At 40.7% G+C, this 27,819-nt stretch overlaps 1 protein-coding gene across 1 annotated transcript; it reads left to right on the forward strand.

Annotated features, from left to right (window-relative positions):
• Positions 1 to 1,516: 1,516 nt before the first annotated feature.
• Positions 1,517 to 26,884, forward strand: CGRRF1 (cell growth regulator with ring finger domain 1). The gene is made up of 6 exons (XM_057724540.1): positions 1,517 to 1,772; positions 13,817 to 13,956; positions 19,180 to 19,357; positions 19,514 to 19,661; positions 25,885 to 25,992; positions 26,219 to 26,884. The coding sequence occupies exons 1-6, from the start codon at positions 1,669 to 1,671 to the stop codon at positions 26,537 to 26,539; spliced, it is 999 nt and encodes a 332-aa protein (XP_057580523.1). The 5' UTR covers positions 1,517 to 1,668; the 3' UTR covers positions 26,540 to 26,884.
• Positions 26,885 to 27,819: the final 935 nt, after the last annotated feature.

The following is a 27,819-nucleotide window of genomic DNA, read 5'->3' on the forward strand; positions in this document are numbered from 1 at the left end:
TTGCCTTTCACATTAGCTAAGATTTTGTTAAGTGACAATATCAAATGATGACAAAACTGAGGATCAAAGGGAGGGAGCATAAATTGGTACAACACTTCTGGAGAACAGTGTTTCTTCGAAGGCTTAAGACAGACATACTTCTTGAAGCAAAAGTTCCACCTCTAGAAATTTATCCCAAGGAAATGATTTAGCTTTAGAATGTCATTGCAGTGTTGTTTGTAATAATAAAAATAATGTCCAACAATTGAGGGCTGATTTAATAAACTATATACTTTCACAAATCATATACGTAGTCATTAAAAACTATGTTGTTGAACCAAGCTTCTCACACAGCACTACTCCAGAGAATACACAATACGTGGTCATTCACCAAGGGACAGGTGAAGCCACAGGACAAATGTAGCTCATCTTCCTCCAGCAGTAATTCTATTGGTGGTTTGGGAGTGTGGAGGGACTGCTAGTTATCTATCCCCAGGTCCTTTGTCCCTTTCTTCCGTGGTAACAATAGCCCTGATCTGTAGCAGGGGATGTTGCTGCTCAGACGAAAAGGCTGTGTTTCCCTGACTCTGTGGTAGCTAGGTGTGGCCTTGCGGCCAAACACAAACCAATGAGATGTCAGTGGATGTGCTGTGAGAGACGGGTATAACTTTAGTTGGTACCCACGGTACCTCCTTGCCTACGGATTCAACCAACCACAGGCCGCGTAGTACCATACTATTTAGTATTGAAAAATATCCACCTATAAGTGGACCTTGTGCAGTTCAAACCTAGGTTCTTCAAGGGTCATTGTGTATACGTGCATATATATCCATAGATACACAATGCACATAATACACATTTTAAATTATTATTAAAGCAAAAATTAATACAAAACATTCAAATATCTAATTCTGATTAGAGGGGTATGGGGGAGAAAAAAAAGAAGGGGATATGGGAGGACGGTTGATTTATTTCTGAGCATCTTGACACCCAATGGTAATTTTCCTCTAGCATTAAATCCAACCTGAGAAGGCTGACAAGGCTCCTATAAAGTGCCTGTGAGACTCCTTCTGGCGTTTCGTACACTGACTGTTTGTAAGTTTTGTAGAGAAAACAGGAGTAGGTATGGGGTTATTTTACTTCGTAGAACTTAAGATGCCGGCCCCCCCTTCCTCCCACATCTGCCTCAGATCTAACAGGCAGGATGTCAGGATTCAGACTCTGTGACGTGGATTTCGGACGGTGCCTCCTCCCTCTGGCATCAGGAGCCCCTACCTGAGTCTTGGACGGAGTTGACACCCACATCTACTCAGACTTTGCTGCAGAGGCGCAGGGACCGCCAGGACCCGCCGCGAGACGCCCACCCCGCGCGCCCGGGGCGGGGCGAGCCGGGGCCACGCCCCCCTGCGAAGCCCGTCTCTCCGGCCGGGAGCGGACGGGGCGGGGCGGGGCGGGGCGGGGCGGGGCGGGGCGGGCCCTGCAGGCGACCTCGTGATTGGCAAGCAGGCTCCCGCCGCCCGTACGGCGGCCTCTGCCGCTAGCCTGCTGGCGCGCCGGGCCGTGCGGATCTACAAAGCTTGTCCGCCCCGGGACACCGTAGCGGCTTTCGCCCCGGCCGAGAGGGCCCGGAGGGGGCGGGACAGGGCCGGACCGGGCGGCGGGAGTCCCCGCTCAGCTCAGGCGTCCCTGATGGCTGCGGTGTTCCTGGTAACGCTCTACGAGTACTCGCCGCTTTTCTACATCGCGGTGGTCTTCACCTGCTTCATCGTGACCACCGGCCTGGTGCTGGGATGGTGAGTGCGCAGCACTCCGGCCAAGGGACGACGAGGCGGACAGCCGGGCGCCGGCGCCGCGGCGGGCAGAGGCGCCGGGGGGCTGCTGGCCTGGGGCGCCGGGGGCTGTCGGAGGGCCGCTGCCGAGGGCCCGAGCGGCTCCGGGTGGACGCCGCCCCCGCGTCCCCGCCCCGCGTCCCCGCCGCTGCCGGCGTCGGGGCCGGTGCCGGACTGAGGGCTTTACCCGGCTCTGCGTGCAGGCGGCGGGGCGGCCGGGGCGGGCCTGGGCCTGGTGTCGGGGGGGCGGGGTGCGCAGCAGCCTTCTGTCCGGCGCCAGGGCCTCCTGCGTGCCCGGAGCGCGCCCGCCGTCCGCGGGGCGCTGCGCGGACGGGGACCGTAACCCGAGTGGGGGGCGGGTCCCCAGGCCGGAGCTGAGCGCGTGGCCTCGGATCGCCCAGCGCAGGTGGCAGCTGGGCTCTTGTTACCGTGTGAGAACGTGGTGGCTCCTAGGCGCGCGCCGCACCTTCTGAAGGGATGTTCAGATCGATGGCGCGATGAAGACGTACTTTAGAGCTGGAAGAGACCGTAGAGATGAGTTACGCTGCGGGGCGAGGGCACGTCACCTACCGGAGGGAGGAGAGTAGACGGTTGGCTCAACCCTGAGCGGTTCCAGCTCCGAGAGTCTAGCATTTTTCTCTTGAGGAGATGCCATTGTGTCATGTGTAGAGAAGCCTTGAAAATACAGCTATTTGCAGTCATCTTACAGGTCCATCCATTGAGGGGAGAGACGTAAGCTGGATTTTGAAGAATGAGTATCTTGAAAAATAAATGGAGCCAAAGGTGTATAGTAGAGAACACATGAGCAGAGGGTTAGAGGCGACATCCTCGTGAATAGAGCAGGCTGTGTAAAATGAGCTTAAAGGTACCCTTGGAGCACATATATGTGATTAAAGAAAGGACGCAAGCCCTGGTCAGCTTCTGAAACTATGCCATCTTTAGGAACCAAGTAAAGTTTTAACGTTTTCACACCGCTTTCCACCCTGTCAGCAGTAGATCATAAATTCCTTGTTGGTTGGCGAGGGAAGAATAAGACTAGTTTTACACAATTTGTTATTCCTGACTGATCAGGCTTTCTTGCTGTAGTTCATTTCAAGAAAGTTCGTAATTGGAGGGAGGAAGATGTTGCCTACGTGAGAAAAGCTGTCTTAACACAGGATTTTTATTGACTATAATGTTAGTGTTACCGTCTTCGAGTGTAATTTTCCTCCATTAAGGAAAATAAGTAACTAGTTGATAATTGCGTTATACCCTTAACTTTTAATTTTCAGTAAGCCTAATTATTTTAAAATTAATTTTCGGTTGGCCGAATTCAACTAATTAGGTATAGTAGATGTCTGTCTTTAGTATTGGTAAGAGGGAAATGAGTGAAGACCGTACTGATAACTATGGTGGCATCTGTGGGTGGAGGGTAGTTAGGGACCTCATGTTTGTGGTGGTGAAGAGACAGACTTTGGGGTCAGACAGACTTAGGTTCAAATCCTGGCTCTGCCAAATTTGACTTGGTTTGAAAACTTAACGATTATCTAAACATTCCATTTAAGTATGACTTTTACAAGGGTGGAAACCCAGAGAATTGTAGAACTTCCGTAAGTCTGAAATAAGCACTGTTGAGGCCACAAGACCGTGTAAATGCCACTCACCTCCATCCTGATTTGGGCCTAACCAGTCATCTTGAGCCTAACCCACCCGTTTTCTCCATCTAGGTTAGCTTTGCCCATCTAGATAATCTTTTTACTAGTGTTTATTTGCTACTCTAAGCCAAGGCCACTGATTCATTGAGTAGAAACATTGAAAACCATCTAGATCTCATCAAATCAACTTTCTAACAGTTCTCTGGGCAGTATGCTTTTTTTTTTTTTTAACCACTGTGCTTTTTCACTATGCTTGTCACTTTTTTTTTTTTAACCTCCTCAGGTATGATTTCAGTTGGTCATCTGTTTTCTCTGTCATGGTTCTTACGTCAGTACTCTTCTGCATTATTTTCCCATTGCTTCCCTCTACTTTTTTCCTGGCCAGTTGCACTGTGTGGGAGGGGAGACAGAACAGGAATCTCTGATTGTTGGAATCCCAGTGGCAATAGCGAAGAATCATGCAGCTGGAAGTAAGGTGTCTCTGTTTAACTGTGTGATGGTTTCTGTGAGCTCTGATAGCTCACGTTTATTAAGCTCTTGCTATTTACCAGGTGCTGTGCAGAAAGGAAACCAAAATGCCACATACATCCCCTAAGAGTTTTAAATAATCAGTGAGCCTGACTCTGTAGCTACTCTCTGCTTCCTCTAGACTGCAGACTATTAAGCCATCATCTCTCAGCTTCATACCACCCTTAGATAACTCTGCTTTGTGAATCTGGGCAGAACCTCTAAACCAGCTGTCACCAGCCTTTTTGGCACCAGGGACCAGTTTCACGGAAGACAGTTTTTCCACAGACGGGGTGGGGGGCATTGGTTTTGGGATGATTCAAGCTCATTACATTTATTGTGCACTTTATTTCTATTATTATTACATTGTCATATATAAGGAAATAATTATACCACTCACTGTAATGCTGATGGGAGGCGGAGCTCAGGCGGTAATACCAGCTATGTGGAACTGCTGTAAATAAGGATGAAGCTTCACTGGCTCCTGACAGGCCACGTGGCCGGGGACTGCGGCCCCCTGCTCTAAACCACCTTTCTTCCTTGCTGGCTCACTGCCTCACTGAGGCTTTACCAGTAGGGGAAGGGGAAGGGGAAGGCGAGAGGAGGCCAGGAGGACTTGCTGCTTCCTGTCTGATTCCTTTGCTCCTCTGTCTTACCACAGCGATGGTGCCTCACTGGCATTAACAGTTGGTCACAGTTTATAGTTTCCCACTCTCTTAGAACCAGCCTCATTGAACCCCTTCAGAGATTTCCATACCCCCTCCTCAGATCTGGGTTCCGCCTGCACGGGGGTCTTTCCTGCAGACTTCTCGGCTGTCGTGGTGTCTTGGCTCTTCTCGTTGTCCGAGGTGTGGTAGCTGCTTCCCACTGTCACTACTTCTTTGATACTTAGTGTCCCCTTTTTGCCTTTTCAGTTCTTCAACATCTGGTTAACAATTTTTTAATATTAAATTATCTGTTAAAATACTGTGTTTTGGTCTCTTGACTGGACTGACAAATATAAGAAAATCATGACTCAGAAAGGGATCCTGGCGCGGGGGTGAGGGGCAGGCGGCCTTCAAAGGTGGGATTTGGGTTTGGGATTTCTTCAGCTCCTTGCCATTGGGAAGTAAGATTCTAGTAACCCCTGGCATGTGCTGGCATCGTAACTAATCAACTTACCCCCTTTGTGTGATTGTGATTAAAGGATTTCTGAAGTAAGTGCCTTGGGGGACCGAGTGGCTTAGTGCTTGGAGAAAGGAAACAGCAAGCGCCTTGAAACACATCAGGTCCAAGAGAGCCAGAGTGCTTGCGGTCTGCAGCACTGCGCTTCACGTGGCTGCAAAGCTGAGAACTGTGCTGAGAGTTACACAGCCTTGCCGTTGTCACATTTAGGACACTGACTAGAAAAGAGTAGAGCCCTGAAACGTGGAGTGGCAACATGGAAACAGACTTGGATAGAGCTGAGAATCCTGAAACCCCAGTCACTCCAAGTCTTCCTCCTTGATGGAAGCAGCCTGCTTTCCGTGTCTGAGAAAACTAGCCTTCTCTTGCTTGAAGAGCCTGTGGTACACCCCTCCCCCACCCCAGGGCAGTGGCTTTGCGAAGGGTGTTTATACTCAAGACCTACCTCTATGACCTTTGGCCACCAGGCTCAGATCTCTTCATGTTCCATAGGAAGGGGAGGAAATCTGACCTAGTTAGAAACAGCCTAGCCTCTAAAAGAATTACAGAAGTTTGCTAATTTGTATCAGTGTGAATTTGGGTAGTGTGTGAGAATGGAGTATAAGTAGGTTAGGCCAAGGAAGATAGAATGTAACAATAGATGGGATTCCAGTTATTGATCTGGGTGTATTCTCAAAAAATTTCTGACTCTAAAGTGTTAACCCATACTTGGTTGACTGAAATTTGGACTCAGAGGTGCCCTATATTTAATAAGATTGAGATGATAGAACTTTCAGGCCATAATGAAGAGGGAATCTAAAGGCTTAGGAATATTGGACTGGATTATTCATTATGTGCAACCTGTACAGCTGTCCCCTTACTGCATCCTTCAACAGGACACATAAGACACACATCACAGAGGCACTGAGGAGAGACTGGTAGCCTTAAAAATCTCTGGCACCTGGCCACTACAGGCCACTATAGGTTTATGATGGTGAGAGATGCTGCCATTAGGGTAGACTTCCTGATCTGAAGTCCAGTGGCAACACCTAACCACTAGAGTAAAGGTAGACATACGTCCCATAACGGGCAGTGGAGAACAAGGCAGAGAATGTTTTGGCCTCCAAGGATCGTGGACAGTGGCTAACAGCTTACGGTGTCCTTACGAGATAGATAGGTGGCCTGCTAAATGCTACGTGAACTACATTGAAGGAAAAACTCCAGGTCTGGAGCCAGAAACCCGACTTGTCACAATGATGGAGAGTTATGACCTTTCACCTAGTTTCCCAGTCTAAATCAGCCCAGAGACCTGGAGCCCCCGGTAGATGGGGAGGTCAGGTCCTCTTGAGGAAGGTCTCTGTATCCTGAGTACTGCCACGAGGATACTGTAAATCATCCTTCAGATCTTTCTCAAAAGCTGTTGTTTCTCAGCTGCACATATGCTCTCTGTACTCTGCTTTGGATACTGGGGCCGGGACTTTGCAAACCTGTTTCTCTTGTGCTGGTTTGCTTCCTGTTAGGCTCTGTCAGTAGGGGTGCTAGAAAGAGTCTGGAAGGCTGGAGGAGGAAGACGGGACCTCCTAATTAACCATTTGCTTCCTTTTCCTGGTTTACATTCCTGCAGCACTGGCATCACCCTGGCGGTGACAGCTGGCCTGAGTAGCAGCAGTTTATTTTAGTTTACAGTTTTTCCTCTTACCTAGAACCAGCGTTATTGCACTCCTTCAGAAGTACCAGCACCAGCTGGCCAGCACTCCTATGGCTAAAGTCTGGGTCCAGCTGAGGGGGATTCCTTCTCTCAGCTTCTAAACTGTAATGATCCCCACTCTTCCTTTTGCTTCCTTAGCCTTAGGAGGGATAACTGATTCCTGCTAGGATACCTCAGTGTCCCCTTCTTGCCTTTTCAGTCCTCCAATACTTGATAGTTCTTTATATTAAATTCTTTACGTCTAAATAGCTGTCTCCTGCCAACCCTTCCAGATACACTGACCTTGACTATTTCTCATCTCACTTGTAGAATGCAGTAGGTTGCGTGTGTGTGATGAGGTTGGTGATGAGGTAAAGATTCCTTCTTAGGAAAAGAATATAACGTTGTTTTGTATTTGCTTAGGGTACAAAATAAATGACCCTTCTGTTGGCAAGAAATTTCTTGGAACAATCTAGAAGAAAACACAAAGCTCTTAGAAATGGCATTTCAAACCTTAATAGGGCCTTAAAATAACTTATTCTAGCCCTTCTTTTTACAATTAAAGGCACAGAATTTTATGGTTTGCTCAGGAACAGCCCTCCTCCTCTACCAAGGATTTCCCCATGAGTGTTTTTTTATGTCCTGATCCAGTCTCAGTATCCAGCTAGCCAAGTGAGGCCTACTTTGGGAGACTGCACAGAAGAAAAGCTCCCCTGCACCCCTCTGCCCAGATTAACAGCTGCCTGTGTGTTTTCTAATTGGCCTTAGAACTCAAGGCTGAGGGGTGATAGAAGTTGTTTACTGCTGAGCTTGAAACTTTAGTCTCAAAGTAACTTCTATTCATGAGGGACTTTGTGAGACTCCAACAAGGAAAGGAGGTCAGTTCTTCTGACTCACCTGCTGACAGGAAGCTTAGGAAGTGTGTGCAGGTTAAGACAGTGTACAGGCAATATGAAAAAGTGTGGACAGAACTGGAAGTCCGCAGGTTACTGCTGTGCTGGAAGTTTAAACAGGATGAACAAGTGCAACAAACACTTTAGAAATGGGAAAAAACAGAATTATAGAAAATTCCAGGAGGATTAAGTATGAAATTATAGCAGTAAAAAGAATGCAGAAATTCTCTTAATGGAAAAGAAGGGGGGGTGGGCTGGTGGCTGAGTTTCTATAAAGAGAAAGTAATGAATGTTGAAAACATTTATTCAGTTGGTATTCTGTTGCTAACAATTGCCAAAATGACTGCGTAGAAAAAGATAAAAATGGAATTTGATTAAAAAGCAAATTGGTCAATTTTCTATTTTACTGTTTCTTCTAATGTCATATCAGCCATGATCTGATACACAGGGCATCAATATCTTTATTCACGTTTTTGACTAAAAATGTGAAAAAGGCCAGATGTGGGATGGTAGCCAGAAACCCATCACAGGATGTACTTACTAATATTTTATGGAACCATTTGTCAGCACCAGTTACGGATTGCTCTGTAGACAGTCTCTAGCGTTTAACCTTATTCCAAATCATTTCTGCGTATTGGCTTTTGAGTAATACATTAAAGATAGAAATATTGGTCTGCATCAAATAAGTTTAAACTGTGAAAGTTGTGGATTTTTGTGCAAAAGAGCAAGTTCATGATGTGCGAAAAGGGTTTAGGGTTATTCTAGGCTATAAGCTCAAGATGAGTCATCAGTGTGTCACCTGACATGATCTTAGACTACATCAGGTATGATGTTTAGGACAAGAGGTGTGGCCAGGCTATGATGTCACTGTACTACACAGTGAACTCTGCCCCCCTCACCCCCTGTTTTCTCCTCAGAGCATGAGGACCTCAAGGGAACGAGGCTGACAATGTCAAATAAGGATCCAGAGCCTTGACTTCAGAGCTGGCTGCTCTAGCCATGCTTGGCTAACTCCTCTAAGAGCACAAAAGTACAGAAACGTCTGAGATGGGAATTCAGAAGTGTAGCGGTGTTAGGACATAATTCACGTAAGTCGGTAATGAAAAGCCAAAGAGCAAAAACATTAACCTTAAAGAAAAAGGTTAATAACTTTTGTGTTAAAATTAAGAACCCTATTCATCAAAAGGTACCATTATATACATGAAAAGGCAAGGTGTAGAAGGCGGAAGATACATCCAATAAAGGGCTTGTATTCAGAACATATAAAGAATTCTCTATAAATAAGAACACTAAAGACAGACCAGTAGAAAAACAGGGAGAGGATTTGAAAGAGCTTTCACAAAAGAGGATATCCAAGTAGCAATAAACGTAAAAAGTGCTCAACCTCATTAGTATTCAGGAGGATAGAAAGAACTATAATTTAGTGCCGCCACACACCTACCAGGGTGGCTGACAGTGTCTCGGCAAGGACGTGGAGCAAGGGGGGCTCTCGTTCACTGCTGCTGGAGGGTAGGTTGATACCACCACGTAGAGCAGTTGTTGACATTATCCACCAAAGCTGAAGAAGCACAGACCTTATGGCCGGGAAATTCCTAACAGAAATGCATGTACATATATTGATGGCCTGTTATGAAAATGTCCATATAAGCATTATTCATAATGGCCAAGATGTGAGGACACCTTAAATGTCCATTAAGAGTAGAATCAGTAAGCAGATTATGGCATGTTTGTACAATAGAATACTGTACAGCCACAAAAATGCTCTAAGTGTGGATGCAAGAATGAATCTTCAACATAATGTGATAAAATAGGAAGTGAAACTATACACAGCATGCTTCCATTGATATGAAAGTTCAAAAACAGGTAGACTAAATTATAGTAACTGAAGTCCAAATAGAGAAGGAAGGGGTCGTACGTGGGTGACAAGGAGACTTTCTGAGGGTATCGTTTCGGTTCTTCACCACAATTACTTTGTTATTCAGAAAAGTACGTTGTGTACTTTTTTATATGTATGTGTCCTTCACAGTAAAAAGGTTATATAAGATAAAAAGGCCAAAGGTTGAGCAAGATTCATAACAACAGTTTTAAAAGATGTTAAATCAAGGACCTTAGGATATTAGAAAATGTAACCCCAAGATTAAGCTTGAGGCAGAGAAATTAAAAATCGAGAGAGAGGAGTTTCTTTTCGTAGTAGATGTGCTCTGCCAGCCGTGGGTGTGCTGTGCTGGGCCCCGCCTGCGTGAAGAGAAGCAGCACTTCACGTGCAAGCTACTCGTTTCACCCTGAGGCGGGTCCCGAGCCGTAGAGCAGCTATGGTATATCCTCCTACAATATTGATCTTATGTAAGGGTTTGGAGAAATAATATTTTTATATTAAAACCAAATACGTTATGGATTATAAAAAGCATTTTACAAAGGAATTTCACTCTCACGATAGGCCGCTTCCATATATTTCCCCAAAGCCTTGCCTTTTGGGGTTTCTGGCTTCCTAACCTTAAAGCAGCAGTCTCCAACCTTTTTGGCACCAGGGACCCATTTCGTGGGAGACAGTTTTCCCATGGACGGGGGGGGGGGGGGGGGGGGCGGGAGATGGTTCAGGCGATAATGCAAGTGATGGGAAGAGGCAGGTGAAGTTTTGTTCCCTCACCCAGCGCTCAACTCCTGCTGTGCAGCCCAGTTCCTAACAGGCCATGGACCAGCACTGGTCCACACCCAGGGGTTGGGGACCCATGCCTTAAAGGATTGTTTAATTGAAATTTTTAGGTACAACATTATGAAGTACCTGAAATACAGTACTTGAACCTACTGTACAAATGAACACCATGAGATCTAACTTCTAGCTTTTACTGCTGGTAGTGTGGGTATAACGAGTCAGGCAGTATGGGTGAAGAAAAAAGGATGGGGCCAGGTAGGGAGAATTAAATAATGAGGAAGGTGCCAGGGAATATAATTAGAAGTATGTACAGAGTGGTGTTTTTTTTTCTTTGCTTTTTTTCACTCCAAGGGATGAAGGAAAGAAAGGGAAGGTGTTATGGCTGAAATAGGAAGGTTATATCTTGTGTCTGCCACTCCGTATGCCTGGCTTGACCTCTAAAGGGCACTGGGGCAACGGTGAGCAGTGGAGACAGAAGCTGTGGGGTGACTGATTCTGAGGATCAAAGGGGAGGAGTTACCAGATTTGTGTTTTCTCTCTGCCAGACCCTAAATCCACCCCCTCATCAACATTATCTTTGCAAGCACTTCCATAGTGTGAAGCCCCGTTATAAACATCTGCAGGTGGGGAAGCAGTTACACAGAGGCTGAGTGATTGCTTAAGGATACATGGCTGTTAAGTATCTTGTTTCTGACTTTAGGAGGAAAGCAGTTTTTAAGTATGATGTTACTTACACTTTTTTTTTTATATTGCCACCCTTTATCAGGTTAAGTTCTGTTTTTACATTCCTAGTTTGTTGACAGTTTTTTTTAATTTTTTTTATTTTTTTGAGGGTACACCAAGTTCAATCATCTTGTTGACAGTTTTTTATCAGGACTAGACACTGGATTTTAGCAAGCACTTTTTTTTTTCCTCTATTAAGAAGATTGTATGGTTTTTCTTTTTTAGTTTGTTAATGTGGTGGATTACGTTACACTTTTAATTTAATATTAAGCCAGCCTTGCATTCCTGAGATAAACCTTGCTGGGTCTTGACATATTTTTATATACTGTTGGATTTAATTTGCCACAACTTTGTTGAGAATTTTTGGTATTTGTACTTTCCTTGTATTCTCTCTTTCCATCCCCTGCAGACTTCAGCTTGAACTTTTCCTCAGCTCACGGAAGTTTTGGTTTTTCGTTCAGCCTTTTTTTCTTTGTTTCATATTGGCAACTTTCTGTTGCTTTGTCCTCAAATTTACTAATCTTTTGCTCTGTAATGTCTAATCTGCCACAAATTCCATCTAGTGTATTTTTCACCCAAAACACTGTATTTTTCATCTTTAGAAATGGATTGGGATCTTTTTTATGTTGACTGTGTCTCTGTAGTCTGTGCTTGATCTTTACTTATTTTCTTGATGTATGGAGAATAGTTAACACTTATTTTGATATCCATGTAGACTAATTCTAGTATCTGTACCATTTCTGGGGTCTGTGACTATTAATTCGTTTCTCTGCTCATTATGGGTTATATTTTCCTGCTTCTTCTGCATGCCTGTTAATTTTTTATTGGATGCTAAACATTGTAAATTTTACCATATTGGATGCTGGATGTTTTTGTAGTCACATAAATATTCTTGAGCTTTCTTTTGGGATTCAGTTAACTTACCTGAATGCCTTGATCTGTTAGAGGCTTGCTTTTCAGCGTTTTAAAGCAGGAACAGAACAGCCTGTCCAACTGTTCTATAAAATTATAATCATTTAGAGTGAGATTTTATTTCATTTGTTAATTTTACCGGCTTTCTCTCGGCATTAGATTTATTCACGTTTTGAAATTTTAGTTTGCAGCCTAAATTTTAGTGGAAGTCCCCTGCCCCCGCCTTTGTCCTCATCCTTGCAGTTTAACCGGATTCCTAGACCGCCTCCGTTCTGTCCCATGTTGATGTTGGCCTAACCCAGCTCCTGGATTCAAGTTGTGAACCTTGCTCTGGTGGTTCTCTTGAGTGGACAACCTATAAGCCCTGTTACTGTGTGAAGGTTTAGTTGCCACTGCCTGCTGCCTGACTTAGAACTCATCAGTCATGGCATCAGCCTTACTCATTACTTTATATTTCTTTTCTTTTTCAGATCCGTAAAGATTTGTCTTTTAACCCAGCTATGTCTCTTTTTTGTTAAAATTTATTATTAAAAATTTCAAACATACAGAAAACTTAATTACATAGTGAACATACATATGCCCATAACTTAAGTTCTGCAGTTAACCTTGCACTATAATGTCTTTATTACATATCTGTCTGTCCATCCATTCCTCTGTTAATTTCTTGATTATCTCAAAGTATGTTGGACTTTTCATCCAGAAGTATTAAAGCCTTGCATTTGTTAGCTAGAGTTGAATATTTGTTTTTGTTTGTAGTTCTTTGTTTTTCTTTTGAAGTAATACTTATATACAGTGAATATACAAATCTTAAGTGTTATCAACACATCATCTCTACAACACAAACCTCAGTCAAAATAAAGAACATTACTGTCACCAGAGAAAGCTTCTTTGTGCCCTTTCCCAGTCAGTCCATACTCCTACACCCCTAGAAGCAACCATTGATCTGTTTTTTATTTCTACCATAAATTAGTCTTGCCTGCTCTGGAATTTCCTATGGTGGAATCATGGAGCACGTACTCTTTTATGTAAGGCTTCTTTTGCAGAGTGTGTTGTTTTTGAGATTTATCCGTGTAGTTGTGGCAATAATGTATTCCTTTTCATTGCTGAGGAGTACTGTCGCTTTGTTTAAACACACCCCTGTTTGTTTACTCACTTCAGTGGGGTCCTTTTGATTTCTCTTTTTATTTTTTTTATCTATCACTGCTAAGTGTATGGAGAGAAAAGAGTACGTTAAAGTATGACTCCAACTGTGCTATCTTAACCTAAAGTCCCCTGGTTTAACTAATGTTTTCATTTTAAGTTGTTTTGTTTAAACTGACTAAACTCAGCTGCTTTCTGCTTTTATAAGGAATTGAGTTTATCCCTTCCATTTCCCTCTAAGTCTGTTCGTTATTACATTTTTACATGAAATTTAAAAGTAGAGAATATGTTATATTAATGAAGGGCTATATTTGGTGTTTAAAAGTTCTCTTGTTCCATAAATAATATCAAATAGTCTGCATATTAAATATGTATTTGCTTTTCATCTCATTTAAAAAATTCAATAATTCTGTCATCTTTTTGCTACTATATTAGGTACATTTTATCTATAATCATGAAACTCCTTTGTAATCAACAGTAATTAACAGTAGAACTCTTTGTTTTCAAGAGTATATTGATTCAGCCAATTCTGTGCCACCGCTACTATCTCTTAATTTTGGATTAATTCTGCAAAATCATGTAAATTTTTGAATAACTGAATTTCTTTTTCTGATACTTATGTTAAAAGGAATAACTAATAAAGTACAACATTCTTTACATATAAAGTTTCCATATTTGTTAAAATTATGTCTTATTTTATTTTTACCTTTCTTCAGGTTTGGTTGGGATGTTCCAGTAATTCTGAGAAATTCAGAAGAGACCCAGTTCAGTACAAGAGTTTTCAAAAAGCAAATGAGACAAGTCAAGAATCCTTTTGGCTTAGAGATCACCAATCCATCTTCAGCTTCAATTACAAGTTGGTGGCTACTTTCCAAAGATTTTTCTCTCCTTCTGTGCTCCTTTCTTAGCTCTTTAATTTTCTTTGTCTGTTGCTTTCTCTTCCTCGGACTTAGCAAGCATTTATTGAGCACCTGTTCTGTTCCAGGAGCTATGCTACATACCAGAGATAGAGACTAATAATTCACAAGCCTTGCTCCTGAGGAGCCTATCAACTCGTAAATGGAGGCATTTGTGTGAGAAGAGTCAAGTATCACAGGTGTTAGTAAGAGAAGTCTGTTTGGACGCTATGCCATTTCTGGCCCGAGTGAGTGCTCTCTGCAGTGTTTAGCAGAGGTGCCAGGCCTTCCTTCTTGACATCCTCTCCCTTGGACCCTGTGACCATTCTTGTCTAGTCATCTTCCAGCCTCTAACTTCCAGAATCAGTTGTCAACAATCAGTGTATGTAGTCAGTAGGGATTATCAGCCTTAAGTAAATCTTGATTTACATTGAAAAAGTACAAAACTTCTTTTTTTTTCTTCCTTAGCTGTAAATATTCTATGATTACCCTATGACTTAAAGGGAACTAAGGACCTTTTCTTCCCCCTAATGGTGGATAAGGGGTTCATTCTGACATTTTGCACTTAGGAAGAACAAATTTCAATATAGGACAGAGAAAAAACTAACTTGTTCAGAAAACATGCCCGATTAAAATGTGCAGAACCGTGGTGGTTTGGTGACTGCTAACCTCTGTGGACATGTACTTAGACCTGCTATAATGTCACATCTGGCTCTTGAGCAGGACTGTAATAAAAAAAAATCATCTACCAGCACTAAGCTGTCCTTCCTGCAGCACAGTTCCACAAGCCTGGAAACACTGAAAAAGAAGAACTGATACATGGTGAGCAAACACTTCTGAGCTAGAATTTGTGAGGCAATCCATTAGTCTGCCTTTCATGCAGAAAAAGTCTCAAATAGAGCCGGCCCTGTAAATGTTAGAAGCAAATGAACAGATATCCAGTAAGTAGAAGACTTCTCTGCTATGCCCAACACACTACATGCTAACAGTAGCATTACTGAAGTACATGAAAAAAATTTTGTGTGCAGACTTGTAGCATGCTTACTGAAGTATTATAATTTTTTAAATATTAATGCATATCATTCTTTTTTAAAATTTATATCATTCTTTTTTAATTGAAGTATAGTTGATTTATCATGTTGTGTTAATGACTGCTGTACAGCAAAGTGATTCAGATATGTATATATGTGTGTGTGTGTATATATACACACAAGTGTATATATATATGTACATTTTTAAAAACTTTTTTTCCATTATGGTTTATCATAGGGTATTGAATATAGTTCTCTGTGCTACATGGTAGGTTTATCCATTCTCTATATAAAAGCTTAGCTTTGCTAACCCCAACCTCCCACTCCATCCCTCCCCCCACCCCCTCCCCCTTGGCAACCACCAGTCTGTTCTCTGTGTCCATGATTCTGTTTCTGTTTCATAGATAGGTTCATTTGTGTCATATTTTAGATTCCACGTATAAGTGAAATCACGTGGTGTTTGTCTTTCTCTTTCTGACTGACTTCACTTAGTATCATCATCTCTAGGTCCGTCCATGCTGCTGCAAGTGGCATTATTTCGTTCCTTTTTATGGCTGAGTAGTATCCCACTGTACACATGCACCACATCTTCTTTATCCATTCACCTGTCGATGGACATTTGGGTTGCTTCCATGTCTTGGCGACAGTGAACAGTGCTGCTGTGAACATGGGGATGCGTGTCTCTGTCTAAATTACCGGTGTGTCCGGATACGCGCCCAGGCGCGGGGTTGCTGGGTCACGTGCTGATGCCGCCTCCGTTTCCCGCGGGCCCGCGGTGCTGTCGCGGCAGCTTCGTCCCCGCCGGCAGCGCAGGCGGCTCCCTTTCCCCTGCGCCCTCTCCGGCCGGTGTTGTTTGTAGACGTTTTAATGGTGGCCATTCTGACGGGTGAGAGGCGGTGCCTTATTGTAGTTTTGCCATGCATATCATGCTTTTATCGATCGTCTGTGGGGAAATAAGAAGAACGTTTTGTTGGGAATTGTACTCGGTAGAATAAAATTCATTTGTTTAAAAACCGTGGGATGGAGGATGTGGTTAAAGATGTCTAACCAGGGCATTGAGATAATATTCTGAGCAATAATTGTGACATGCTAAAAGATTATTTTGATGTATAGATAGATAGTTTAAAAATGGAAGTCTTGAAGGGTGACCATCTGGAGACCTGATTTGCTTGAAAATAAAGCAGAGAATCAGTTTTAATCTTAGTCACTTAGCTCTGTTTACTAGGGGTGGGTTATTGGGAGTGCTTTGTTGTTATTTAACGATTCTGTATGTGGGTTTAGGATGCTTCCATGTCCCCACTGTAGATGCTTTAATGACATTGAAAGTTAAGTACTCAGGATATATTAGTTCAGTTGAATTAGTTCAGGAATTCTGTTGTTGTATTTTGAATAGCTGCCTTGTGCAAGATGACACATATACCATTTTTGGAGGAATTCGTGAACCTCTTTTCCCTACAGCCTAAAATTTTCATCTCCCGGTTCTCCTTCCAGTTTTATTATCCTCATGCATGATCTCCTTGTATGTAGTTCTTCTTTCTCAGGGATTCTTCTTCAGGGTTTGTGGCTTTTCTGCCTCATTGTTTCTGCTTTTTTAATGGCTCAACTCATTTGACTATAGTCCTTATTTTTTTGCAAGGCTGTCTCTTACACTGTGCTTTACTTGGCTGTTAGCTAAGCAGGTAAGGGCAGGTTGAGAGAAATCACATCCATGCTGCCTTGCTTAATTTGAATTCTGAATTTTCTGGTTTATGGCTGTGTCCCAATTCTGTTAATGATCTGTTATTTATCTGTTAGAGCAATAGATCTAAGATGCCATAGTGCACACTGAATTTTGGAAGACTAAGAAAATGTAAGAAAAGGAACTCTCTTTGCAAAGAAGTGACAAGAACTAAAGGGAGACATTCTCTTGTGAGTGTATGTAATGGAAGAGTTTATGAAAGATTGTAGAGAGTAGAATTTTATAGATTCTGTCTTTTTATTAACTTATAATGTTAATTTCAGAGACATTATGTTAAAGTATGATTAATATCTAGTTGTGAGTACACTGACACTCCCCATTGCAGTCAAATGTACAAAGTTTGTACGCAAGTCTTGTATGCAGCTCTGAATCCCTGGAAGTCTGGTTCTTTTTTATGAAGCAAACACACTGGGTAGGTTTCTGTGTTCTGTAAGTTGAGTTTTTTTGTGTTTTTTTCTTTAAGGTTTATCCTTCCATTGTTCTTTTTTAGTGTAAGTAAACACATATATATTGATATTCTCTCCCATGAGATAAAGTCATGTACTGTATATACTTCCCTCCACCTTGCTTTTTTCATTTAATGATGCATTCTGAAGATTGTTCCACGATAGTACATACAGATATTTTGATAAGGCTCAATTCTTTTTTAAGAGTTACAGTATTTCATTATAAAGTATCCCACATTTTATTCACGTAATCCCTTATTGGTAGATATTTGAATGGGTTCCAGCATTTTGGTATAGTTAGTGCTCTAAATATACATCTTTTCACATTCTTTGCATTTTTGCCAGTAATACAATAATAGTAAGAAATCACTTTCTGGGTTCCTTTTTTTTTCTTTTTCTACTTTTTTTATATGCCTTTTATATTTTTTTCCAGTCCTGTCTACTTCCAACTTTGTTTTCCTTGCCTCATGTTTTGTGATTCTTTAGTGACACAGAGGAAAGTATGTGTGATTTTAATATATATATACACACACACATACACACACACACACATATATAATTTATATTAATGGGATGTTCTTCAGCTATTTAATAGCTAACTAAGGAAAATAGCTAATTGAATTTTCCATTTTTGAATTAATACCTGATGTTTGGAATTATATAAAAATTTGAAGTCAAATTCTATTCTAGTTACCTATGTGAAATTCCTGCCAATTAAGATTTTTGCTTGACTGTGATTAGAAATTACTCTATGTTGCTGCTGTTGTACATATTCAGAATCTGACACTCTATGTACATACTGCTGAATCTTGAGAAGAAAAGTGAAAAAATCAATTTTTGGTGTCCTGTGGAGCATCTGCCTGTGTTTGTGTATCTCCTTCCAACTCATACTCTTGATCCCCTTTTAAATAATGCATAGTGCATCAATAAAAACTCCTATTTGCAAACAACAGAAATGACTCCAATAAAAGAACATTGAGTAGCTTACAGAATTGCCAGTAGGTTTGGAGAGCCGGAATCAGAGACCAAGGCTCTTCAGCCAGGAGCAGTGACCAAAACCATGCCCTTTTGCTCTGGTAAGTACGCCATGGCCACTGAGCACTGGCAGTGCGAGCTGATGTTGCAGCTCGCACTGCCAGCAGTATGAGACATTGGGTGCTGCCACCCTTGAACTTGATGTTGCTACAGCTGCCATGAGCAAGGGAAAAAAATCACATAGGTGGCACATAGTACGTCCAATGTAAGTGTTAAGTAAATAGGTAGGACTACATGAGATAATTAGTGTCCACTTATATATCCATTTAATCAGGTTTACTTAAATTGTGATATCTTTTATTATGCCGAAAGCAAACACATGAATGAGAGCATCGCTATTAAACCCTCCATGTTTTGGACTCTCCGGTCTTTGCCCAGAATATTGTGCATATTCATGGGACGTTAGCTGTGCGACGAGAGTATATCCGTGTTGTCAGTGGGTATGTTAGGGTTAGTAAGGCGCGATTTCTTTTCGGTATTTCCCTGCTCCGCTGATGCTCTGGTGGACCCCATGGGTTGTATGCATCCACTTTTAGAGACAGCTCCATTACTTCTTGTAGTTAGGGTTGCATACGCGTTTAGAGTGGTAGGTTATCAATAGTGAACTGTATGTCAGTTTTTTAAATCTATGTGGGAAGAGTCTTGAAGTCAACCAAAAAAAATCATATTTATAACTTCCAAGAATAAATATAAAATAATGTAAATTAGAGTTTACCGATAGCACTTCAAAATTGTGTACACATTGAAGTTTTTATATCTTTTGTTTTAGAGACCATTTCCTTCCTTTATGGGCACATACCCTTTAATGAGTTCCTTTAACTGCTGTCAGCCTGGCCAGCATCCGAAAGGAAGCTTCTGTTACTTGCTATGTATAACTGTAATAGAAATAACATTAGGTAATTTTCTTCTCTTTGTTTCATTTGTTTTCTACAGCTGGCATAACTTTGACAACAGATTGCCTTGAAGATAGCCTCCTTACATGCTACTGGGGGTGCAGTGTTCAAAAATTATATGAAGCTCTGCAGAAGCATTTTTATTGCTTCCGAATAAGCACTCCTCGAGCATTGGAAGATGCTCTATATAGTGAATATCTCTATCAAGAGCAGTATTTGTATCCTTTTCTCTGATACAGCCATCAGCCCATGAAAATTTTGGAAGTTAGACTTTTTATGGATACAACCGTGTTGCTAAGTTATTATTTAATCCCCTTTGGTGTATTGTTTTATTTTTGGTTATAGTGGCAATTTACCTTTACATCTTCAAAAAGTATTAAAAAGGACAGCAAAGAAGAAATATATTGCCAGTTACCAAGAGATACTAAAATTGAAGACTTTGGTACGGTGCCCAGATCTTGCTATCCATTGGTAGCGCTCTTGACCCTAGCTGATGAAGATAGCCGAGAAATTTATGATATTGTAAGTAACTTTAAAATTCTGGAAGCATTACTTGTAAGTGATTTGGATGATGGGTCTTAAATATTTGGTAAAATAGAAAAAGGTTTCATTTCTGAGGCGATACATTTGGCCTGGACACATCTTTCTTGGAAAATAACGCATGGGAAGTACAGCTGTATGAGTTTTACACATGTAATGCTCCTTCAGAGCATGACTTGTTTTTTTCCATATGGATTGCAAGAATATGATTTTATTTAGAAAATAAAAGTTGAATTACATTAATTTCATCATCCTATATTCTGTCGTGTTTGCCACATAGACAAAGTCTGTCAGGAAGCATGTTTATTGCTGGCATGTTTAGCACCGAGTAAATAAGCGTTGTCATGATCTGAAGGGCGTGATTTAAGAGCGTATCCACTCTTTTCTTTGCACAGTTGCAGTCGTCTTGTTTCCGTCGTAGCCCCTGCTGCACCTCCGTCTTATGTGTAGTTGGTCCCTGTGTTTTCAGTAATTACTGTAATCTCCTTTTCTCATTATGTGCTAAGTACTTCTTTAGCCTGGTAGTTTATCCTAATTAGGAAGATAAAAGCATCTTAGAGATCTAAAAGGCCATGAGCCTGACCTTCCTCTAAGTATGGTAGACGCTTGTACGTGAAATAAACTTTTGGTGAAACCCTATCATGATAAGAATGCCTTTATACACAATTCACTGCTTTTCTGAAGTGCATGAAATACATATGTTGATGAATAAAGATATGGTAACATTTTTATGACACTTTGTAATATACAGAGTACATTGGCTACCATTAACGTATTTATTCCTTTCAACAACTTTGTGTGTGAGGGCAAATATCCGTCTTCTAACACTGAAAGAAAAATCCCAGCCTTTCAGGAAATAAGACCTGGAACCAGGGCTCGATTCTGAGCCTTTGTAGTCCTGTGCCAGTATCCTTTGTTTTTAACAGGAGTTATCTCCCCAAAACAAGCACACATTGAGCTTTGGAAGGTGCACAGCCTAATTGGGAGATCTAGCCCCTGCTCAATGCAGTTATATGCGTCTGTAGTTTTTTGGGGGACGTGGTTAATTTTATCAAATTGAAGTTCCATTGAGCTGAAGTCAGTCTGTTTTTCCCAAATAAAAGTCATACTAACAGCAGTGTGTTTCCAGAACCTCGCACAGTGCCTGGAACACAATAGGTGCTCAGTAAATCTGGTAAGTGGAAAAAAGCTCATACGAAGCAATGTTAGTGAGCCTCCTAGAGCCTCGCAGCCAGGCTCCTGAGCAGCGTGTAGGGCAGCCCTTCTGGTTGTCTCCCCTCTCCCTCCCTTTGGCCCTCCCACTCTTTCAACTGAAGATAAATAAGGCCTGTGAAGTTGGAGCTTCATTTTTCCAGCCTTTCCATCCTTCCCTCTGCCCACCTGGGCAGAACAGCGCTTGTCTCACCACTGTGTCCCCCATCTCTTCTAAGCTCCCCTACTTCTTTCCTTTCGTTCGAAACAGGAAGGGTCAGATCTGTCACCTTCTCTCAGCTTCCCGCGTGGTTCCTTCCCCCCTCGCTGTTGGTACTGTTTGTCGGCTTTGGTACTCAGACTCTTCCTTATTTTCTAACTTTCCTCCTCAGTCGAAACAGAGAAGTGTGTGTGTGTGTGTGTGTGTGTGTGTGTTTTAAAATACATATAACATAAAATTGACCATTTTAACCACTTTTGAGTGTACAGTTCAGTGACACCTAAACCGAAAGATTTGCTCTCAGGTCCCTGATCCAACTGGAATGAAGTCTACTGGCCCAGCTGTGGTCGGGAGAGGCTTATTCCACAGGGCAGCCTGGGGACCTGGCTCTCAAGGGTTGGTGATTGTGCTCTCTCCTCCTTTGTAGACGCCGCCCTGCCTGCGTCCTTCTCTGTGTCTTCTGTTCTTATCAGCAGGCTCCCTTCTTTTTCCCTGCTAACCCTTGCTGCTTCTCTTATCGCTCACATAGGGCCTAGTATTGGAACTAAAGAATATTAGTATATTTTGTATTAATGTCCTCTGTTCTTAATTCTAAAAGCAAATTGGGCATTTGTTTTCAATATTTTATCTGGGGTCAGAGATTCTAAATTAAAAAAAAATTTTTTGTAACTCCCTCACTCCATTTGTAATAGTAATAAATTACATTCAGATTGTATAGTTAGGAACCAGTTTGTTATTTTAGGTAGGTAAGGAAAGTGGGGATTGTCATTGTAAGATTTTGACTTAAAATTTTTTTTCATTTTTACCAAACTATACTAGTTTGTTTTCTGTATTACTCAAATGATACATGTTTGTGGCAGGAAATAGAGTTAGAAAATCTAGATAAGCCACAGAAAAAAAGGAAAATAACCTGTGTTATATCCTCCAGAGATAACCACTGTGAATATTTGTATCTTTCTAGACTTTTCTATATGTAATTTTGAAACAAAAATGGGATCAAATTGTCCATACTATTTTGGGATCTGCTTTCATTTAAAAGTATGTTTTAAACATCTTTTCCATATCAAATGTGTATCTCCAACTATATATATATATTCATAGCTAGCATAATAATAGCTTCAGAGGCTTTTAACGTTCACTGGCGGGATTGTTAGCGATACGTAATAACACTACCATCTTCTACCAGGCCTGTCATTTTGATTTAGTAGTAAAAGCCTCTGAGGTCGCTGCCAAAGTAATAAATCCTTATGAGGTTGTAAAGGATATTGCATGTCTACAGCCAGAGGAGGGTGTTGTTTTTTTAACTTTCTATATGGACATAATTTCAAAACTTTGCAAAAATAAAAAAGTAAAAGAACACCCATGTGCCCTTTACCCAGATCTCCTGTTGTTCATTGGTAACATTCACACCCTTACCACTGTTTGCCCATTTATATATTTATGTATGTATATATCTATTTTTTAATGAATTGAGAATAAGTTGTGTACATGATGATTCTTTATTCCCAAGTTCTTCAGTGTGTATATCCTAATAGTAGATATCTTCTCTTGTATAACTACAATACAGTTATCTACTGTATAAATCTAACATTGATGTAATATTTTTCGCAATCTATTACCTATATTCCAATTTGTCAGTCTATGAACAGTATCCTTTACAACATGTTTTCCCCTCCAGTGCAGATTCTAGTCTAGAGTCAGATATTATATTTGTCATCTATCTTTAACCTCCTTTAATCTGAAACATTTCCATAGCCTTTTTTTGTCTTTTATAACATTAGCATTTTTGAAGAATAGAGTCGCATGCACGCACGGTTTTGGTAGAATAGAACATTTCTCATTTTGTCTCGTGTTTCATCACGGCTAGATTGGAGTTAAGCATTTTCAGCCGGTGTACCGCACAGGTGATGATGTGTGCTTTCCAGGGCATCATCGCCTATAGAAAAATGAGAGGTTCTTTTCCCTCATTGGTGGCGGTAACTTTGATCTCTCAGTCAAGGTGTTATCTGGTTTTCCACTGTTTCCTTTTTTTCCCCTCCCTTGCACGTAATGAGCAGTGTGTGGGAAGGCACTTTAAGACCGTACGAATATCCTGTTCTTTATTAAAATTTTCCCCTGGATTTAATATGCATTAATGATTCTTACCAGATTTCATTTTTACCATGAAGGTTGCAAAATGCTTATTTTCCAACTCCAGCCCCCCAGTCAGCCCTCAGCATTCTATTACAAGCAAGAGACGTCCGATTTACCTCTTTGTGTATCTGTTTGTTATCCTCATGGCCTCATGAATTCTTTTTCCCCCCAGTGGTTTATAATTCATTACTGGATTTGGTTATTTTGGTCCTCAAACTGCCCTTTCCTTATTTCCTGCCCGAAACTGAGGATTTATAGTCAAAAACTGTGTCCATAAATTACTCAGATTAGTTCTCCCCAAAGTCAAAAACATATACAAAGAGGTATACTTAGATGTTGCTTTCATCCCTTACCCCCAATCTTATACACCCCAGTCCTCATATAATAGATAATCAAGTTCATTGTTTTCTGGTTTATCCTTCCTATGTTTGTTATCGTAATGATAAGAAAATACAGATATCTATTTCTTCTTATCTTCCCTTCTTTCTTACACAAAGGCAGCACCCTATATATACTCTACATGTCCTTTTTTCATTTTATATCTCCTGGAAATCACTCCAGATCAGTTCATAGAGACCTTCCTCACTTTTTTTTTTTTTTTTTTTAACAGCTGCCTAGCACTCTAATGTATGTAGGGTATACAGGTACCATAGTTATTCAGCCAACCTCCTGTGGTCGGACATTCAGGTACCTTCCAGTATCCTGCAATAACAAATAATCCTGCACTGAATAACCTGTGCACCCGTATTTTAATATTGTTGAGGTTGTGTGGCTAAGTAAATAAGTGTCTTTTTGTTACATCCTGCCAAATTCCCCTCCATTGGAGTTGTATCTTTGGAGTTGTTTGTTTTTTTTTTTAAACACATTTCCAGCAGTATATGAGAGTGATGATTTCTCCATAGAGTGTACTGACAAGCTTTTCAATTTTTATTAATCTGACGCCCAAGAAATGATATCTCAGTGAAGTTTTAACTTGCATTTACCATATTGTGAGTGAAATTGAACATCTTTTAATATGGCTAAGGACCATGTTTTTATCTTTTTGTAAATTATCTGTTCACGTCTTTTGCCCATTTCTCTGTAGGATTTTTGTTCACTTTTTCTTCAATTTTTAAAAGTTCTTTATAAATTAGGGATACTAACCCCTAGTCTGTGATATATATTGTGAATATATATTTCAGCTTGTCATATGTCTTTTGACTTGACTTATGGGTGCTTTTTTTGTCATGCAAATTTTACATTTTTTTATGTAGTTAGATTTGTCAAATTTATCTGCCTCTGGGTTTGAGTCATAGTTAGAAAGTCTCTTTCTACACTGAAACTGAAAAGAAATTCACATGTTTTTCCTAGTACTTGTATAGGTTCATTTTTTATAGTTAGATCTCTTATGCTTTTGGAGTTTATTCTTGTGTATGGAATGAGGAATGTATCTAATTTTATATTTTTCCAAGCAGCTATTGTTTCCCCAATACTTTTTATTATTAGAAAGACTCTTTGTTTAGTGATTTGAGATGTCACCTTTATTACATTTGTATATATAGTTAGGTCTGTTTCTGGACTGTTTATTCTCTTCCATCTGTCTATTCATGTGCCAGTATCATACTGTTTTAATTTTAAAGGCTTTGTAGTATGTTTTAATATCTGACTGAGCTTAGTCCCTCTTGTAGCTTTCTTTATTTTTAATATTTATTTTATTTTCTTTTGGGTGCATCAGGTCTTAGTTGCAGCACACAGTATCTTCATTGCTGCATGTGGGATCTTTCCTTGCAGTGTGTGGGCTCTTTGCTGTGGCCCATGGGCTTCTCTCTAGTTGAGGTGCATGTGCTCAGTAGTTGTGGCGTGCAGGCTTAGTTGCCTGGTGGCATGTGGGATCTTAGTTACCCAATGAGGGATGGAACCTTCATCCCCTGCTTTGCAGGACAGATTCTTTACTGCTGGACCACCAGGGAAGTCCCTCTTATAGCTTTCTTTTCAATATTTTCCTAACGATTCTTATGTTTTATTTTTCCATATAAAATTTTTGTTTATTATTATTTTTTAATAAATTTGTTTATTCATTTTTTTTGACTATGTTGGGTCTTCATTGCTGCGCGTGGGCTTTCTCTAGTTTCGGAGAATGGGGGCTACTCTTTGTCGTGGTGTTCAGGCTTCTCAGTGTGGTGGCTTCTCTTGTTGTGGAGCACGGGCTCTAGGTGCACGAGCTTCAGTAGTTGTGGCATGTGGGCTCAGCAGTTGTGGCTCGAGGGCTGTAGAGCACAGGCTCAGTAGTTGTGGTGCACGGGCTTAGTTGTTCCACACCATGTGGGATCTCCCAGACCAGGGAGCAAAGCTGTGTCCCCTGCGTTGGCGGGCAGATTCTTAACCACTGCGCAACCAGGGAAGGGCCTCCATATGAAAATTTTTGAGTCAGCTCATGTAGCTGTATAAAGAACTAATTGCTTTTTTTGTTGAGGCGACATTAAATTTGTAAATTTGAGTATAAATAAAATAATTCTGGCAAAAATATATAATTGGGTCCTCTTTAGTGACTGTGATTTAAGGAAATTATTGTAAGTTTTCTAATTTGTCAATCTCTTACTTTTATTTGAGAAGTATTTTTTACATGTCTGTGAAATAATGTAAGGAGGTTATGTACTGACTGGTGTTCAATTTTTATTTTAGATTTCCATGGTGTCAGTAATTCATATTCCTGATAAGACTTATAAACTCTCCTGTAGAATATTATATCAATATTTACTACTGGCTCAAGGTCAATTTCATGATCTTAAGGTAAGTTTTACCCTCTAGTCTTATCTCTGTCTTTTTTGTTTGCAGCTTCAAAGAATGACTACTTATAAAGAGATAATAATATTTTTCACTTAGTTATCATAGAAGCTAGCTGTTATTTACTATTGGATTTGCTAGCTCATAAATTTTTAGCAGCTCTTATGACCCCCGGATTTGAAGCGTAATTGTCATTTGTAATTATCTTTACATTTATTTCTTTGATTTTCAGCAACTTTTCATGTCGGCAAATAATAGTTCTACTCCCTTGAGCAATTCCTCTCCAGAAGAGGAAAACACAGACCAAAGTTTGCTGGAAAAGGCTGGACTATCTGAAAGTGAAATGGAGCCTCCGGAAGAGAGTAGCAAGGACTGTGTGGTTTGCCAGAACGGGACTGTGAACTGGGTGCTCTTGCCATGCAGACACACGTGCTTGTGTGATGGCTGTGTTAAGTATTTTCAGCAGTGCCCAATGTGCAGGCAGTTTGTTCGGGAATCCTTTGCACTTTGCAGTCAAAAAGATCAAGATAAAGGCAAACTGAAAAGTCTCTGAGGATGTTGTTACGACTGAAAAGCACACTTCCCACTGAAGGTGCAAACATTTCTCTTCTTGGAGTTAATCATAACATGGAATCTACAGTGTTAACTGTCAGTGAAAATTCTGTTTTAACTTCGTATTTGTCCAGTGCCTGGATGATGAAAATTAATTATTCCTTGCTGTTCCGTAGGGCAAATACTGGAATCCCATTCTGTGTCCGTGCATAAAAATTCATTCAATCTCTTGAGAAGAATGTAAACATTTGGCCTTTTATCAACTAGAGGATTTCATGTAACGTCTGTTGGAAAAATTCTGAAAAGCAATCCATCTACAGTTTGAGGAAGTAAAAGTCTTAAGATTTCTGAATGTTCTTCCTTTGACATAATCTAGAGCACAGTTGGGTAAAAATGAAATTCTTCTTAAAATAATTGTATGTTCCCTAGTTTACAAAAGAGTTGGAAAGGGCTTCTAACTTTAAATCCTTTCCTGAAATATCAGGTTTTAAAAATATCCATTTGCTTTCTCATTTTCCTTATAATCATAGTCACATAAACACATCTTAATTTTTTAAATATAGCTTCTTAAATCATAAATGCAAGAAACAATTCTTGACTGTTCTCAGTGTGTCATAGATTTAAATGATACTCATTTATAGCAAGCAGATAGATAATACATGGATAATAAAATTTCTTGGATAATTAGATTTATTGTCGGATATGATTAGATTAGCAGGGTGCGGCCTACCAGAGAAGATCTGTGAGACTCTCAGTGCCTTACCTTAGATTCCCTCCTGCACACCAGCCCGTCTAAAACTGGAGGGGTTTTAGAGCCAGAAAAATCACTAAAAGAAACAAGTGACTATTTTTTTCTAGGGTATTTTTTATTCCAAATAAACCCCCCATCCTTCTGAATAGTAAATCACTTTGTTTATCCCTTGTTACATCCTCTTAAGAGCTGAGGAACCCGATAGTCAAAAAAGCCCCATTCCCCACTTTTCCCAAGATGTCTGAGAAGAAAAAAGTAAATCAGAGTTTCCTGTTTTTTCAGTGGAAATTACTGTTAACTCACCAAGAAATTAGATCATGGCAAATAAACCATGACACGCAGGGAGATTTCCAAGCCTCATTTGTCCTGTTTTTATGAAGAATAATGCCTTATCTTTGTGTCGGTGTGTTTACGTAATATTATTTCATTCCCATCAAATATAGCACTCTCAAAAAGCTATTACCTGTTCTCCATTTTATAAACTGAATCAAATTTCATCTGTGTTCAACAGCTATGTAATAAATACCTTC

Source organism: Hippopotamus amphibius, chromosome 2 (assembly GCF_030028045.1).
Source record: "Hippopotamus amphibius kiboko isolate mHipAmp2 chromosome 2, mHipAmp2.hap2, whole genome shotgun sequence".
NCBI classification, from domain to species: Eukaryota; Metazoa; Chordata; class Mammalia; order Artiodactyla; family Hippopotamidae; genus Hippopotamus; species Hippopotamus amphibius.

Bases quoted from the DNA above. Each gene is read 5' to 3' on its own strand.
- CGRRF1 (XM_057724540.1), top strand. From the start codon at position 1,669: ATGGCTGCGGTGTTCCTGGTAACGCTCTACGAGTACTCGCCGCTTTTC. The intron at 13,957-19,179 runs GTTGGTGGCTAC...TGTTTTCTACAG, and splicing joins ATCTTCAGCTTCAATTACAA to CTGGCATAACTTTGACAACA. The intron at 19,358-19,513 runs GTATCCTTTTCT...ATCTTCAAAAAG, and splicing joins CTCTATCAAGAGCAGTATTT to TATTAAAAAGGACAGCAAAG.